The sequence below is a fragment of the Octopus bimaculoides genome, chromosome 2 (genome assembly GCF_001194135.2).
Source record: "Octopus bimaculoides isolate UCB-OBI-ISO-001 chromosome 2, ASM119413v2, whole genome shotgun sequence".
Classification (NCBI taxonomy): Eukaryota; Metazoa; Mollusca; class Cephalopoda; order Octopoda; family Octopodidae; genus Octopus; species Octopus bimaculoides.
Window position 1 is genome coordinate 96,934,778 of NC_068982.1, and position 16,467 is coordinate 96,951,244.

The 16,467-nt window shown below is 37.8% G+C and overlaps 1 protein-coding gene across 3 annotated transcripts in view; it reads right to left on the reverse strand.

The window, feature by feature from the left end:
• LOC106869110 (bridging integrator 3) overlaps window positions 1-16,467 on the reverse strand; it is a 24,859-nt gene that overhangs the window by 4,031 nt on the left and 4,361 nt on the right. For 2 of the 3 annotated variants that reach the window (XM_014914655.2, XM_014914654.2), the window contains exons 3-10: window positions 16,391-16,417; window positions 14,473-14,521; window positions 9,665-9,705; window positions 6,139-6,200; window positions 4,483-4,619; window positions 2,831-2,871; window positions 1,238-1,298; window positions 266-346 (exon numbers count right to left, since the gene is read on the reverse strand). In XM_014914655.2, coding sequence (XP_014770141.1) covers window positions 266-346; window positions 1,238-1,298; window positions 2,831-2,871; window positions 4,483-4,619; window positions 6,139-6,200; window positions 9,665-9,705; window positions 14,473-14,521; window positions 16,391-16,417 — 499 coding nt within the window. The remainder of the gene's footprint in view (window positions 1-265; window positions 347-1,237; window positions 1,299-2,830; window positions 2,872-4,482; window positions 4,620-6,138; window positions 6,201-9,664; window positions 9,706-14,472; window positions 14,522-16,390; window positions 16,418-16,467) is intronic. The other variant, XM_052978493.1, reaches the window with a different exon arrangement.

Below are 16,467 nucleotides of genomic sequence, written 5' to 3' on the forward strand. Positions count from 1 at the left end.
GTGTAGAAGAAATACCACAAAGAATTTTGTTCAACACTAACAATTCAGTTAATCTATCACTTTAGACAAGTACTTTATTTTATCAACTCTGGAAGGGTGGAAAGCAAAATTAACATTGGTGTGACATGAACTCACAACACAAAGCATTGAAACAATCTGCAAAGTATTTTGTTCAAGATTAACAATTTTGTCATTTTTGTCAATTATGTAAAGATATGGTGGTGATTATAATAAAAACATTGCAAAGATAACAAGTGAACGGTACCTGATTTAACTTGACAATATTGTTTCCAGTACGTTCACGGTCTTGGTACTTTTTGACCTTAGCTTCACATCTTTTGTATTCCTGAAGCAAAAAGAATCATTAATCAGTGAAAATCATCGATAATGGGATTTAGATATGAAGAACACAGTTCACAGATGATACAAACTTACTTCAATCAATGGCCCAGTGTAGCCACAGCCCTCTAGACAGAATTAGTGAAAATATAATCCTAATCTTGAATAAACACAGGTATGGTTGTGGTTGAGAAGTTTGCTTCTCAACAAATGGTTTTGGGTTCAGTCCAACAGTGTGGCACCATGGATGAGTGTTTTCTATTATAATACTGGGCTGACCAAAGCCTTGCAAGTGAATTTGGTTGATGGAAACCGAAAGAATCCCAACAATCATATGAAGTCAAAGGAAGGAGACAGTAACACATGCATATATATATATATATATATATATATATATATGAATGAAAGACTTCTTTCAGTTTCTTCCTACCAAATCTACTCACATTTGCCCAAAGTGCCATACAAAGGGATTGAGCCTGAAGTCATGTGGTTGGGAAGCAAACATTTTGCCACATCCACAAGTTGGTAAAAAATATACAATGAAATTTATGAGTTTTGCTAAGTTTATAAGGAAGGCTGGGGAAAAGAAGAATTTGAAGTCTAAAAACTATCATTTGAAAAAAATTTTCATTTTCTTTCTCAATGAGACAGTGTTGAAACATCAGATTCCTCTTCTTCCTAACTTAACCAAATTCCAGAAGCTATTGATGTTTTAATCAGTAAGACATTGATATAACATAACCAATTGAGTTTTAGGCTTCTGAATGTTAGAAATTTTAGTGTTTTAAAAAGATTCTAATCAGTTCCTTTATGATACATCTCCTTCTCCAGGTAAGTATTTAGAATTAGAGAGATTTTAAATAGAATAAAGCATATAAAAATAAATAACAGTACAAACCTCCAAAGCTTGTTCCCTCTTTTTCTTAGCCGCATGAAGACTGGGGAATATACTACTAAACCTGTAGTGACAAGAAGCAGTTGTATTGATATTACTGAAGCAACAAAATATTAATGTGATATATTTTTCAATAACATAAATTCCTGTTAACCAGAGCTGCCTAGGTAGGTAAGGTAGGCACTATCTACCTTGAATAAAATAGATCGATAGCAACATTTTCCTTTTATGGCAAAATATGTACTTAATTCAATAAAATTATGAAGATTACTTTTCATAAATTGCAAAATATTTTATTTTCTTGTAGGTAATTTGCCGCTACTTTTCAATCTCAGTATTTAAGCTACACATAGTACTGCTGTAGTACACATGCTGTGTACACTCCTACAACACTGTTTTCTTTACATGCTATAAAGGTAGAAGCTGCCTTCAACTCAGTTGCGCATCTGTGTTTCACTTATTTTTTGTGTGTTTTACTACATAAAGGTCACCAACTACCTACCTGAGTAATTACTAATGGCACATGCCTGATTTTAACGTTGAATATAACTAAAAACCCGACCTCTCACTTCTGAAATTTTATTGAGAAAATAAATGAAAAAAATGTTCAAGAAAAACAAAATAAAGCACACTGTTTAAATGATTGCTTTTCAAATCAGGTGATTTTTCTATCATTTAGCCACTCAATCATTTAGTACATGTAGAACTTGTTTTTGCTCAGTTGGAAAAGTACAACAAGCTCAGGGGTTGAACTTAGGTTGTTCAGAATCTTAACTTCTAAGTAGTGATCTACATAGTATAGAACAGGGGTTGTCAATCTTTCATCATTGTGACCCAATTCTGTATGGTTGTCGTTAAATATTCAAATAAAAAAAAATAATTTTCCAAAAATCAAATAAAATTAACAGTTAATATTTTTGCAGAGGAAATATTCTTGTTTTCATTTGCAGTCAATGTCGTGCTGTAGCTCTTATGCCTATGGTTTATTAATAGTATATTCATGAACATTTAATGTTTTATAAAATATTTTAAAAAACTTTGCAACATATTCAGGGTTATATTGTAATCCACAAGTTGAGAATTATTACTGTATAAGAAACAACAATGCAGCTAACAAGAAGAAATAGTTTCATTCAATCACCTTCAGTAAAATCAGGTGAATTTGGCATTGCTAACATGTATTAAGTTTGATATCTCCAGAGTTCTTCACTCAAATACCAGTAAGATTTTATTATAGTTGATATGATCAACTACAAAATGCTCTATCTAGACAAAAGAAGTTTATATTCTAAGCAAGAAAAGCATCTCCAAAATACATCAACTTAACAAGATATCAATAAACTAGTGATAGACAAAACTATTGTCCATACTTGGAGAGAAGCCACTTTTTTTTTTTTTACACTAAAAAACACGAGCATGAAAAACTCAAGTACCAAAGCTGGTCTTGGGACTGAAATGCACAGTACACATTAATACACACACACCCGTTTTGCATGTGGCCTTGTGCTAATATTAAAATTCAACATCAACAGAAACATTAACAAATGCCAGAAACATCAGATTTACAATAAAACAAGTTTAAGAAAATGTATTTACTTTTTGACAGGTTCCACAAGCGTCTTTTGGATGTTGGAATTCTATCAATGAAAAAAAAAAAAAAAAATTAAAGAATTTTACAAAAGAAAAAATTTTGAAATATTCAAGTCCATATTTTTTCAAATGCATCATTTATTGAATGGCAGGATTTAACAAATGTGGTTGCATAAAGATACAAATTCACTCTCTGAACAAAAGCAATCAATGCTTTCTCTCTTTTGCTCTTTCTGTCATATATGTAACTTACTAATAATGTTTCACTCTAATGAAGGGTTCTGCCCCAAACTGCCAACCTCACTTCTTCTGTGGCTTGACACTATGACGGTGACGTCATCCGCGTATGCAGACACGCTCCTCCTGCATCCTAGCTCTCGTGGCAGGCCCCTCAGCGCCATCAGCTTCCACAGTAGTGGCTCAAGAGTCAATGCGCACAGAAGTGATGAGAGAAGGCATCCCTGACGAACCAAATGCGTGATGTTAAATGGTCTGGACAAATGACCATTTATGCGAACTACCGAGCAGATGCCGCTGTATAAGGCAGTGATCCAACCGTAGAAGATGGGACCAAAACCAGCCGCTCTAAGGACAGCCTCCAAGTAGTGATACACTACCCTATCAAAAACTTTTGTTTGATCCAAATTGATCAGTGTCCCACCCATGCCAGGTTCCTTAACTACCCTGTCTATGGTGCGGTGCATCAGATGGAGGTTGTCATGGGTACTCCTACCTGGCACGGTGCATGTTTGTGCCTTGTCGACCAGCGCCAACCTCTTGGCTAACACCTTGGCCAAAATCTTCAAGTGTGCGTTGAGCACAGTGATGGGCCTGAAGTTATCTATGACATTCCCCTTGCTTGGATCTTTCTTTAGCAGTGCCACTGCTCCTCGCTTTACAGAGACAGGGATACTCCTGTTTTGCTGCCAGTTGCAGTAGGCGGCTGCCAAGATGCCTCCAAACAAGTCTGGCATATGACAATAAAGTTCATAGGGCAGACCATCCAAGCCTGGCGACTTGTCTCCCACGCAGCCTGCCATTGCATCCCGTACATCCACAGCTGTGATGGGTCTTTCACAATACTCCACCTCTCTTGCTGAGAGTTGTGGCAGACTATGCAGGTAGGCACTAAAATCCACTCAGTGTTCTGACCCACCAGTTGTCCCGAACAGTCAGGTAAAGTGTTGTTGAAAGGCCTCACACATCCTTTCAGGCTCGAGTAATTTGTGCCCTAGCTCCTGTCAGGGACCTAATGGTGGCTTTGTTGCCTCGTTGTGCCTCCGCCACTCTTGGGCAGCTCCAACTCCTTCGTTCCTCAGAGCATGCATCATTCGTGTTTGGCATTGAAGTGTTGGTTTAGAAGAATGTGGCATTGTCAATACAGATGTATAATAATTTGAATTGGTCATTGATGAGGGACTCAACATAATGGTTTCATTTCCTTGACATATCAAATGTGTACCTCTAAATACAGGAGTCTGTTTGAGAAAATCCTCAGCAACCTTGATATTGCTAAAAAAAATATTATCCTCACTGATATCCAAACAGGGAAGGCTTGCATTAATTGTTCAAGTTAAAATCATTTTCTCATGTTCTTTAATCTCATACAAAGTTTCAGTTTTAGATCATAATAATTCAAATATTAATTAATTACTTACCATTTCTTGCATATGAAGGTTCAACTTAACAATTGAATTATCCCACTCTTCACAGTGATGCATTAATTTTGATTCTGACTTACATAATGTACTGGCCATTAAATCTTGTGTGATTCTCCGTTCACATTTACTCAGACCTGTGAAACACAAACATATAGTAAGGCTTAAAAAAGAAGTTGCATGGAAAAGAAGCTATATTATTCTTGAGGATAGTGATAATGACTTCTATGGCCTCAAATTACAGAGAGGGATATAACGAGGATACTGACCCAGATATTTGATTAATACTTATTCAGGAAGGATAAAAGGCAAAGTTGACCCTTGTAGCATTTAAACCTAGAACATAAAGAATTGTAACTCAATACTGAAAACAATCTTGTTTGCTAGCCGAACCATTTCACCTGTTAGCCATTCTTCATCCATTAATATTCTCTCTATTCACATATTACACTGATTCATCCCCATCTCCACTGAACCCAATTATCTCTCCTCATTCATTACTCCTGCCTCTTGTTCTCTCCCTGTCAACTGTATCATTGTTACTACTCTGCAACTCTTTCCCCTCCCTCCATTCTCTTCTGCATCCCTCTATCCTCCCCAACTCATGCATCATTTGTCATGCACCACCACTTGTCTATCATTCCCTACATATACAATCTTTACAGTTGTTGCCCATCTCTCCTCTCTCATTCCTCCAGTCCTTGCTCTGTCATTCACTCTTGCAAACTCACACTCATACTCTTAGTTCATCTGTCCTCATTCACTTTAACTTAACTCATACTTTGAGGGGCTACCTGGATATCTCATCACCACTATTTATCTCATTGCAGAATCCTTACTGATCATTCCCACCCTCTCTTTTAAATATGAGTAGCCATGTAGCTTCTCCACAACAAGGAACTGCTCTGCCCACCACCTCCTCTCATACCTTAACCCTTCAACCCTTAGCATAAAGTTGAACCCCACGATTTGGGGTTCATAGTCTTGCATGTTACATGGTGACCTCACTAGTGCTGGTGGCACGATAAAAAATCTCAGTACAAACTGTAAAGCGGTTGGCATTAAGAAGGGCATCCAGCCATAGAAACCGCACCAGAGGAGACACTGGAGCTCAGAGCAGTCTTTCGGCTGATCAGATCCTGTCAAACTGTCCAACTTATGTCAGCATGGAACATGGACATAAAATGATGATGTTTATCTTCCTTCAGCTAAAACACTGCCATAATGCTGGTGATGATAAACATTGTTCCACTACCTGCCTAACAAACTATAAACAATGTGAAGTATATTTGCCACTTAAATGTGGCTAAACCCTAAGGGTGAATGTTACTGCTACTTTTAGCCCCGGGAGAACATCTCCTCCAGCTGGCTATTGACACACTTTCTGTGCCCTGTCGGTATTTGCAAAGGGAAGTCATCCTTCCCATCGTCGATCTGACGCGATACGCACGGACCCGGGTTTCTGGGTATTTACCCTTCGTCAGCGTACAACAATCACTGATCTTCAATGCAAGTTGTCGTGCAGTTACTGTTTATACCTTGTTCAGAGATTTAACAAACTATAAACACCTGGATAAATAATTAACATAATAGAAAAATCATCAATTTAACTATTCCTAATATTAGACATAAATGTAAAATATTATAAATACTCACTTGAAGCTGTCTCTGAGCACTTTTTAGAATCCTTGTAAAGTTTCCTACATGTCTCCTCAAGTCTGAAATATAAAAGAAAGAAATAGGAGACATGTTATGTTTAAGGAGAGAGATTCAAAAGACTGAACAAAATGTAAAAATGTTAACAATGACATGAATTTTTCTTTTAATCTTACGTCATGGACAAGTTATAGGATGAAAATTTTCACGGGAGATCTTAAGAATGTCACTTATGTAAAGATTACAGCTTAGCAATTGGTTATGTTGGTGGTATGTTACTGGCCTGGCAGCTAAACCCCATGGCAAAAGTTGTTTATTAGGACATTAGGCTGCATCAGTGGCAATCATTTTGGCTGAGATCAGCTCTCAGTGTGTCACAGTGGTTTGGCATATATTTACGTCAACCACTTTAAAACAAGTACTGTTTATGTATGTAAACTATTATTACTGGGCTAAACGCTCCTACAGTAATACTACAGGAATAAGATCACCCAAAAGCGTAAGTCAAACAATTACTGTATATTGGCTTAAGAAAGCATCAAAAGTAACCTTTGGTATGGTAAATTTGAAAACAGGGTGTAATACATAAGACAAGTCAGTCTGTGCATATATATACTGCGTGCTACGCACACAGCACATCATTTTGGCACATACTTCTTTTCTTTTATTGGTGGAATTGAAGTGGGGGAAATGTCCACGTTCCTTGATGATTCAACAAAGGGGAGGAGCCAGACTGTGGATGCCCCTGTGATCAGTATGGTGGAATATTTGAAACTTCTATTATTCATTTCACAAGCAACTCACAGAATGTTAGTCCATCTTCCACACTGCCAAGCATTTGCTGTATCAAAAACGAATTTATATGTCCACCATATAACGAATGTATATGTCCGAGAGTGTAGTGGGTGCTTTTACATGCCACCGGCATGAGGGCCAGTCAGGCAGTACTGGCAATGGCCACGTTCAAGTGGTGTTTTTTACGTGCCACCTGCACAGGAACCAGCCCAGCGGCACTGGCAATGACCTCGCTCGAATGTTTTTTCACATCCCACTGGCACAAGTGCCAGTTAGGCGACGCTGGTAACAAACATGTTCGAATGGTGCTTTTTACGTGCCACCCATTGCGTGATTGTATAGCAACACAACAGTTCGTTTCATTACTAGATTTCCAGCCATCTCGTTTGCCAGTGTGGGACATGCCAGTAGAATACGTGGTGGACAGCAAACAAATATTTTAATTATCTCTCCACACCAATGCAATAATGCTACCATCAGTGAAGTGGCACACAGTTTTGTCTTTGCAAAGTTTCACATTGTGAAGTTCAGGTGTCATGTTTTTCCTGAAGGTGCACACAGTCCCACAGGCATTTGTTTTCCTTGCCTGCAGCCAAAGAAAGAAGTCAGGACTGCAAAATTAGTTATCCATATGAATGTTGTATCGTTTGTCTAACAACTTGTTATTCATCAACAAGACAACATTCGTGGATACTGGACTATCTAATTTATCTTCTCCAGTGTATATTTTATAGTTCCAAGTATAGCCACAAGCTGCATCAGGTGACTGACAAACCAGATGAAATTTTATCCTGAAGCAGGCACATTTTATAGGATTGTACTGCTTGAATTTCAGCTGCCACTTAAATTTCCACAGACTTTCATCAGTGAAAATGTCCTGCATGGGTATATAAACAGTTATGAAATTTTCTGCAATTTTGTCAAAGATAGGACAAATTTTTTGAAGCCTGTCCTTGTTGCCAGAGTTGAAATGCAGGTTTTTCAGTAGTGCTTAGAGTCAATCATGCAGCATTATCTCCTTGTGTCAAAGTTGGACATGAAGTTGAATGTGAAGCTAGTGTAACTGGAATGAAGACAAACACAAAGTTGGAGTAGATGGACATGAAGATGAATATAAGGATCATAAATTCAATGAAATTGCTGTAGCTGGGCACAAGGATGACCATAAATTCCATGAAGGACAAGAAGAGTTATAAACCATACAGAATTCTTTTAAAACTGAAATACAGTTAAAAATATCCTTTTCTCTTCAATCTCTTCTCGTTTTGAACTTTGAAATGGTTCAAAGAGTGGAACAAGAGGATGACTGCCAGGAATTAAGTAACCTCTAAAAGGCTGCATGAAGCAACCTACAATGGCACAAGTATGTTAAATCATCATGAGCTGTTGTGAGAATAGAAAATAATAGTCAAGATTTTTTTTCTTATATGTGTAATCAGTTATATGATGGATGGCACCAAAGATGAACTTCTTTATGAATATAGTAGTAACCCAGAAATAGCTAACAAGGTGTGATGCTGATGTAGATCAGTGTTTTTTTTAAATAATGTCCTTTCCATAGGAATGGGGGAACTATGAAGATTGAAAAGACAGCAGACATATTACCATATTTAACAAAATTTATGTGATTTTCAACATTTTAAACTTGTCAAACTTCATGGCATAAAGAGAAGAATTAGAGATGCAAAATCTATTTTAGCTTTCCCATTTATAAAACGGGTGGGGTAACGGTTAAAAAATTTCACTGATAGTGGGGTCTGCTTTTGTCAGTTTGAGAACGTTTGGTAACAACTATGAAAATCCTGTAGGGGAGTGGTAGGGGAATGGTGTTAAACAATGTAAAGAAATCCTATGGATGCTTCATAGCAAGTATATCTGGTTGTGCTGAACTGGATTTAATAAATGCACAACTATTTTGTTCTGAATTAGATAATTTTACAAAAGAGCTCTGATATTTTTATAAACTGTCAAAAATTTCCTAACTATAAGGTGTGTCTTTTCAATTGTAGAACTTAGGAGCTGGGAAATATGGTAATTAAAAAAAATTGGTGGTGGTGGTTGTGGTTACTATAAATGTATGTGGATCACACTTTCTCTAAATAGAATTGCTGTATAGCAAACTTTTTCTCATGTCATTTGAGAATCAATTCTGTGAGATGAATTATAATAGGCAAGCATGGAATGGGTCAACCCATCACATCCGATGAAGGTTATCTAGAAGTTCAACAATTTATTATATCAAATACCTGAATGTCTTATGAGTGTAAATTACACACAGACACTAGCATCATCTGTTGATGTCATACAATTTACACAGCTAACTGTGACTGTCCAATATTTTAAACAAACTATACTGATACCTATTTAAGTTTCATTTAAAACTTTCATTACTTTTTTTTGTAAATCATTGGCAAACATACATCCAACTCACTCTTGAACCTATGAGAGAGCTTCTACATGGTCATTTGACCAGCTAGAAATAATAGCCAAACTTCTTTTGTATTGCAATATATCCTTTCCTTTAAGATTATGTAGCCCCAGATATACAGTGCCTGAAACAAAAAATAGGAATGCCAAAGCTGGATTGGCTTTGATCATTTCCAACAAGACAGTATAACACAGAAAATGCAAGTTGGGAAGCTCAGCCTTGCAGTGATACAACCCATATTTTCACTATAGACTTGAAAATAAGACCTAGGCCAATCCTAAACAACAACAACAAATAACTCACTCTTCAAGCTTCTTGCCTTCCTTTTCAAATTCCTTTTCTTCCTGAAATAAATGTAAAATATTTGACTTATTTGTAACTGAGATCATCAGAAATTTGAACAAAAAAGAAAATGCTGCATGCACACACACTATCTTGAAACAACATCCAGCTTCATTAAATAATGATTTCTCACATGTTAGCAGAGGGCCAGAAATTTATGAGAAGGAGAAAATTGACCTAATTGGCCATATTACATCACTGGTATGCAATTTATTAAACTGGATGTGGGGGGGTATAAAGGCAAAACTAACTTTGGCAGAATTTGAGTTTGGTGAATAGATAGATGAAACAAAATACTTTATGGTATTTATTATAATGCAGAAAATAGTGCAACGGTTGTCATAGCTACAGACAAAGCTGAGCTATGTACCCTCGCATGCAAGACTGCCACAATTGATGGACCCCGGTTGGCCACCACTGCCATCAAGCAACCCATCACACCAACACACTTTCTATTAATAAAGATAAGAGGCTTGCTACAGAACAACAGCAAATGCAAAATTGCACACCTGAAGAATTTTTCTGCATGCAATTAAATTATATGCATTGCACTCACAGAAACACATCTGTCATCAGACATAAATGATGTAGAGCTACACATATCAATGTATGTTATCTTCCATACAGGCAAAAGAAAAAGAAGTCATGGTGGAGTTGCAATGTACATCCGTAAAGATGTCACACCATTAACCGTTATCAAATTTCAGTCCAGTGTGATACACCCATAGTACATCTAAAGTAACTTGATATAGTGATATGCACACTATATTGCCCACCTGATGCCTCAAATCATAATGGAAAATTTGAGGAAAGCCTCAGTGCTATAAAAAAAGTACTAACACAATTGGATCAACATACTACTATATTCCTGATAGGTGACTTCAACTTCCCCAACATCAGGTTGCCTGAGGGCAACATAACCCCAGGAATGACACAAAATGAGCGAAATCAAGCAGAATCTCCACTTGATCTTATAAAAATGCTATTCATGGAGCAGATCATACTCTCTCCAACCAGGCACAAAAATATTTTGGACCTCGGTTTTATAAACAATGTGGAAATTATCCACAACGTAAATATATCACTGACAATATTCTCAGACCATAACATGATAGAACTGACAATGTATGGCCTGGAATTAACCAAAGATAAACTCTGCACAGATGGCACTCAAACCCTATCCAGGCTAAATTTCTATAAAGCTGACTGGAAGTCACTTCAAAAACAGATACTCTAACAGCACTGGCCTCTCTATGCAAGACATAGGTATGAAACTCAATAAATTCATGTCAATAATGCAAGCCATATGCATTAAATATGTCCCAGAGAAGAAAGCCAATACACACAAAAATATCATTCCCTGAGACAGGAGAATACTCATGCGACGGAGAATAAAGATCTTGAATCATTTAAATACACACTTCAATGACAGTGTGAAATCCCACCAGACAGAGGAACTCTTTGAGATTGAAAATAAACTGAAAATCTCCCACAAAAAAAAAAAAAAAAAAAAAAAAAAAAAAAAAAAAAAAAGAAGAAAGAGAAACCTGGGCAGTCGAAAAAATAAAGAAATCCTAAAGCCTTCTAGACATTGGCAAAGGAGTCTGCCTTAGTACGCTATAAGATAGGGCCACTATTTGGTAAAAATGGCTCACTAACTGCAGACCTGGGGAAGATAAGTGAAGCACTGAATAAACAATTCCGAAGTGTTTTCACTTCTCCATTGGCTACAACTGTCTGACTCCTGCAAATAAATAAGCCTGGGGAGTTTTTCAGTGCAATGAATCTATTTGGAAAAGAGGCAACCATCGATTACATCAACATAACAGAAGAGGATGTAATATCAGCCATTGATGAGATAAGATGAGATCAAACTCAGCAATGGATACAGATGGACTCCCAGCTGTTCTCTTAAAGATATGTAAAAAGGCTTTTGCAAACCCACTGCTGATACACTTTCAGAGTTTCCTTGAAGTGGTAAACTTCCCAACATGCTCAAAGAGGGTATAATATGTTCATAGAGGGAGCAGAGCAGATGCTAAAAACTACAGGCCCATCTCTCTAACCTCACATGTTAGCAAGACAATGTAATGCATTGTCAGAAAAAGGCTGATCACATTCCTAGAAGAAAACAACCTTCTCACAAACACGCGACATCGCTTCAGTCCAGGGAGGAGCTGCCTCACACAGCTGCTGCAGCACTTTGACTGGGTACTGAAACAAAAGCTAAACCAGTCAGCTGCAGACATGATGTACCTCGACTTTGCCAAGGCCTTCAACAAGGTTGATCTGGCATATGTCACAAGCTGCGAAATCTTGGTATTACTAGGAAACTGGGAGAGTGGCTGCAACACTTTTTGAAGGGCAGGAGTCAGACAGTTGTAGCCAATGGTGCTCACTCTGAAGAGACACCAATTCTCAGTGTAGTCCTACAGGGAACTGTACTGGGGCCACTACTATTTGTGGTGGCCCTCTCAAACATGCCCTCTGCAGTACAGCCAGCCAATCTCACCAGTAATGCTGATGACACAAAAGTATCACAGGCAGTTAGCAACTCAGAGGACATCATAAAACTGCAGAAAGGCCTGAATGAAATATACAAATGGGCTAACAAAAATAATATGCAGTTCAATGCTATGAAATTTCAGGCACTCCACTATCGGGCCAACACCAGGCTAGAATCAGAATACACTGGACCAGAAGGTAATATGATCTCAGAGTCAGAGTTGGTGCATGACCTGGGGGTTCACATGAGCAATGATGCAACATTCCATTTGCATATTACCAAGATGGCAACACTGTGTAAGCAAATGGCTGGATGGATTCTGAGGACATTCAGAACCAGGAAAAGGGAAGCCCTGCTAATCCTATGGAGGACTTTCATTCTCAGCCGCTTGGACTACTGCTCCCAACTATGGTCCCTAGAGAGTGTGAAACAAACTGTGGCACTCAAAGCAATCCAGCATCAATACACAAAGAAGAATGATTCGATGCAAAAGATGGGCTACTAGGAGAAGCTAAAGGAGCTGAGTCTCTATTTCCTGGAGAGAAGACGAGAGAGGTATGCAATGATATATATTTTGAAGATCTTGGAGGGTTTAGCTCCCAATTTTGGAATTGACAGCTATACCAATCCTCGAACTGGACAACACTGCATCATACCAAAGATCCTGTCTTCCCCATCTAAAATAAGGACACAATACTTCAATAGGCTGGGTTTCAAGGGCCCACAATTGTTTAACATCCTGCTAGGCAACCTTGGAGATCTACAAGGTATTGCTGTGGAAGTTTTCAAGGAATGTCTGGACAGGTTTCTATCTGAGATACCGGATGAACCCACATTGCAGCAGAAGACACAATGAAGAGCAGCTTCATCCAACTTGCTACTTTACCAAAAACAATACTGGAAACAACACCAAGTAAGTACAGGTGGTGCATCAGCATGACCTCAGCCCTGGGTTGAAACCAGTAAAAGATAAATCAACAAACTCTTCCAAGCTATCACCTCTTGACAACCACTTTACTGAGTGCAAAAGTAATTGGTTTAAAGTTGCAACATTTGCCCTGCACCCCATATCAAATTACAGTCATGAATTGACCTAAAATACGCTTTTGAAGACCATCACGAGTTTCTTGGCAACAAAAAAATGTTTGTATAATACACAATGAAGAGTAGTAAGTACAGAGGTATTTTTGCATTAGTAAATTAAGTATGAACATAAATTTTAAATGCCCTTTTAAAGATTGCATGCCTTAATTTTAGCTCAATCTACCATTGCCAAACACAATTTCAATATTTACTTAAACAGGAAACCAAAACAAAGCCAAAATATTTTAGAATGTTGCATGTTTACAACACTATAATATAGTTAAATTCTTTATCAGGTATTTAGAAAAAATATCTCTGACAATAATCTAAGTGAATTCACCTATGGGGAAACAAGTATTACATAAAAGGTTTCACTGTCTTTTGATTTCAGCTAACAAATTATTATAACTGTATGTTTCAAGAAACAACACAAAATAAGCAATACAGATTAATCTATTATAATAAAAGCGAAATTCTGACTGTCCATTTGGGAACCCTATATCTCAGTCTACATTTGCTCTATATAGACACATCATGCCATTTTGGAATCAGAATCATTCTAGCAGGTAAAGTTTGGCTGATTCACACCATCTTAGTTGGCGTTTGTCAGATGACATCAGAGATCAAGACGGAGATAAATGACATTCACTTCATTAATTCCATGTCGAGATAAGAACTTTGAGACAGATTGGCCAACAGTTGGAGTTCAACTTGGGACTGAAACAATAGAATGATTACATTACAGAATTAATTCTCATCCGTCCTTAACTTCTGATCAAACACCACTGGGACATATAGTCATTATAGATGTATTATAGTCATGCTATTTAGCTCTCCTCAGTTTTGAGTTGCAGACCCAATTAGCCCTCCATGAGAGCTACTTAAAAGCCTGCATGGAGTGCAGCTTTTAAGCTAGCTATGTATAAATCATAAATGCAGATCATCAAATTGCATTTTATTGCAATAATGTATATCTTCTTATTTTGTGTATGAATGTCAGCTTTCAACTGCATAAGTTGAATTAATCCACTTCATATCCCACACATAATCTACTCACAGATTCAAAACAATTGTTTGCTTTGAATAATAATGATTTGATAATAGCTGATTTAATATACGTCCCTAATGAACAATGAAAATCCACTTTTATGACAATTTTAAGATTATGAAGGTGACTTACATTCCACAAAGTAACATTTCTTTTTGGTGTAGAAAGTTGCTTGAATATTCTGTAAAAACAAAAATTCAGAAGAAATTAGCTTAATTCCAAAGAGCAGAGAGTAGAATAACTTACGATGTTACTAGGATCAGAAATGATAAGAATGTTACAGTGTCCTAACACACACACACACACACACACATTACAAAGCTAGGCCCCAAACTATGTGGTCTCAAGTTCAGTCCCACAGGGCAGCACCTTGGGCAAATATCTATGCTTCACCACCTTGTCCCATGTCTTCCTGAGTTTACCGCAATCACAAGTTCCCACCACAGTTAGAGATCGGCACTTTTTTACACAGCTGTCCTAGTCCAAACATATCACATGACCATATGAGTGCTGTCGTCTCTTGTACACCACATCTGATGCTACTTATGCACAACTTTTCTCTCAAGATGCTTACACTCCGTTCAACATGTACACTGACATTGCACAACCAGCAAAGCATACTGGCTTCATTTCTTTCAAGCCTATGCACGTCCTCAGCTGTCATACCCCATGTTTTACTGCCGTGTAACATAGCTGTTTGCACACAGGCATCATACAATCTGCCTTTCACTCTGAGGGAGAGACCCTTTGTTGCCAGCAGAGGTAGGAGCTCTCTGAACTTTGCCCAGCCTAAACTTATTCTTAGAGCTACACTCTCAGAGCATCCACCTCCACTACTAACTTGGTCGCCCAGATAATGGAAGCTATCTACTACCTCTAGCTCACCCCACTGGCAGTTGATGGAGTCTATTTTCTGTACATTTTTGGTGTTTATTGTACCTGTGCATCTTCCATACACAAAAGCTGATAACCTTCCTCTGATATTGCTGCACCTCTTATGTGTCCATAGCTTACACCGGGTACATCTTATGGAGTTTCTACCTATGCTTTTTCTACAGATCAAGCAGGGATTTGTGAAGGGATTTGTGAGTTGTCTGCTCTCCTACTTACTAGGACTTTGGTTTTTGCTAGGTTAACTCTAAGGCCTTTCGATTCTAGACCTTGCTTCCATACCTGAAACTTCTCTAGCTCTGGTAGTGATTCAGCTATAAGAACACGGTCATCAGCATAGAGGAGCTCCCAGGAACAGCCTGTCTTAAAACTCCCCTGTTATTGCCTGGACGACTATGATGAACATGAGGGGGATGAGGACTGATCCTTGGTGAACAGCTACTTGTACTCTAAATTCTTTGCTGTACTCGTGGCCAACCCTCACCTTACTGGTAGCATCCCTGTACATGGCTTGTACAGCTCTCACCAACCACTCGTCTATACCTAGGATGGACATAACTAATCACAGGCCTGCTCAATCATGACTGACAACAGCAACTGTCAAATTTATTAAGTAGTGAAAGAAAAATTTTCTATCATGGATTACATTTTATTTTATTTGTTTATTTCTAAAAATGAATGACACAGCTGAAGCTGGGTTTGCAACCCAATTTCTTTTTTTTTTGGCTGGTTCGGTGCAGGTGGGAGTTGAGTACAATATGATAAATCCTGCAAACAATAACACTGCCTCAGTCCACCACATTGCAACAGATGGCTTCAAATAATTTGAAAAATCGAAACATCATAACCTGAATCAAATACTAGTTTCTAAAAGAAGTATAACAACTTCTAAACATTTTTTTTTTTATTTCTTTATCGCCCACTGGGGGCTAAACATAGAGGGGACAAACAAGGACAGACAAAGGGATTAAATCGATTACATCGATCCCAGTGTGTAACTGGTACTTATTTAATCGACCCCGAAAGGATGAAAGGCAAAGTCGACCTTAACGGAATTTGAACTCAGAATGTAACGGCAGACGAAATACCGCTAAGCATTTCGCCCAGCGTGCTAGTGATTCTGCCAGCTCGCTGCCCTTCAAAAACATAACATACTTACATCTGATTCGGGGAATTCCATGCAATTCTATGAATCATATAATCATCATGGTATATGTTCAGTTTGGTTGGATCAAA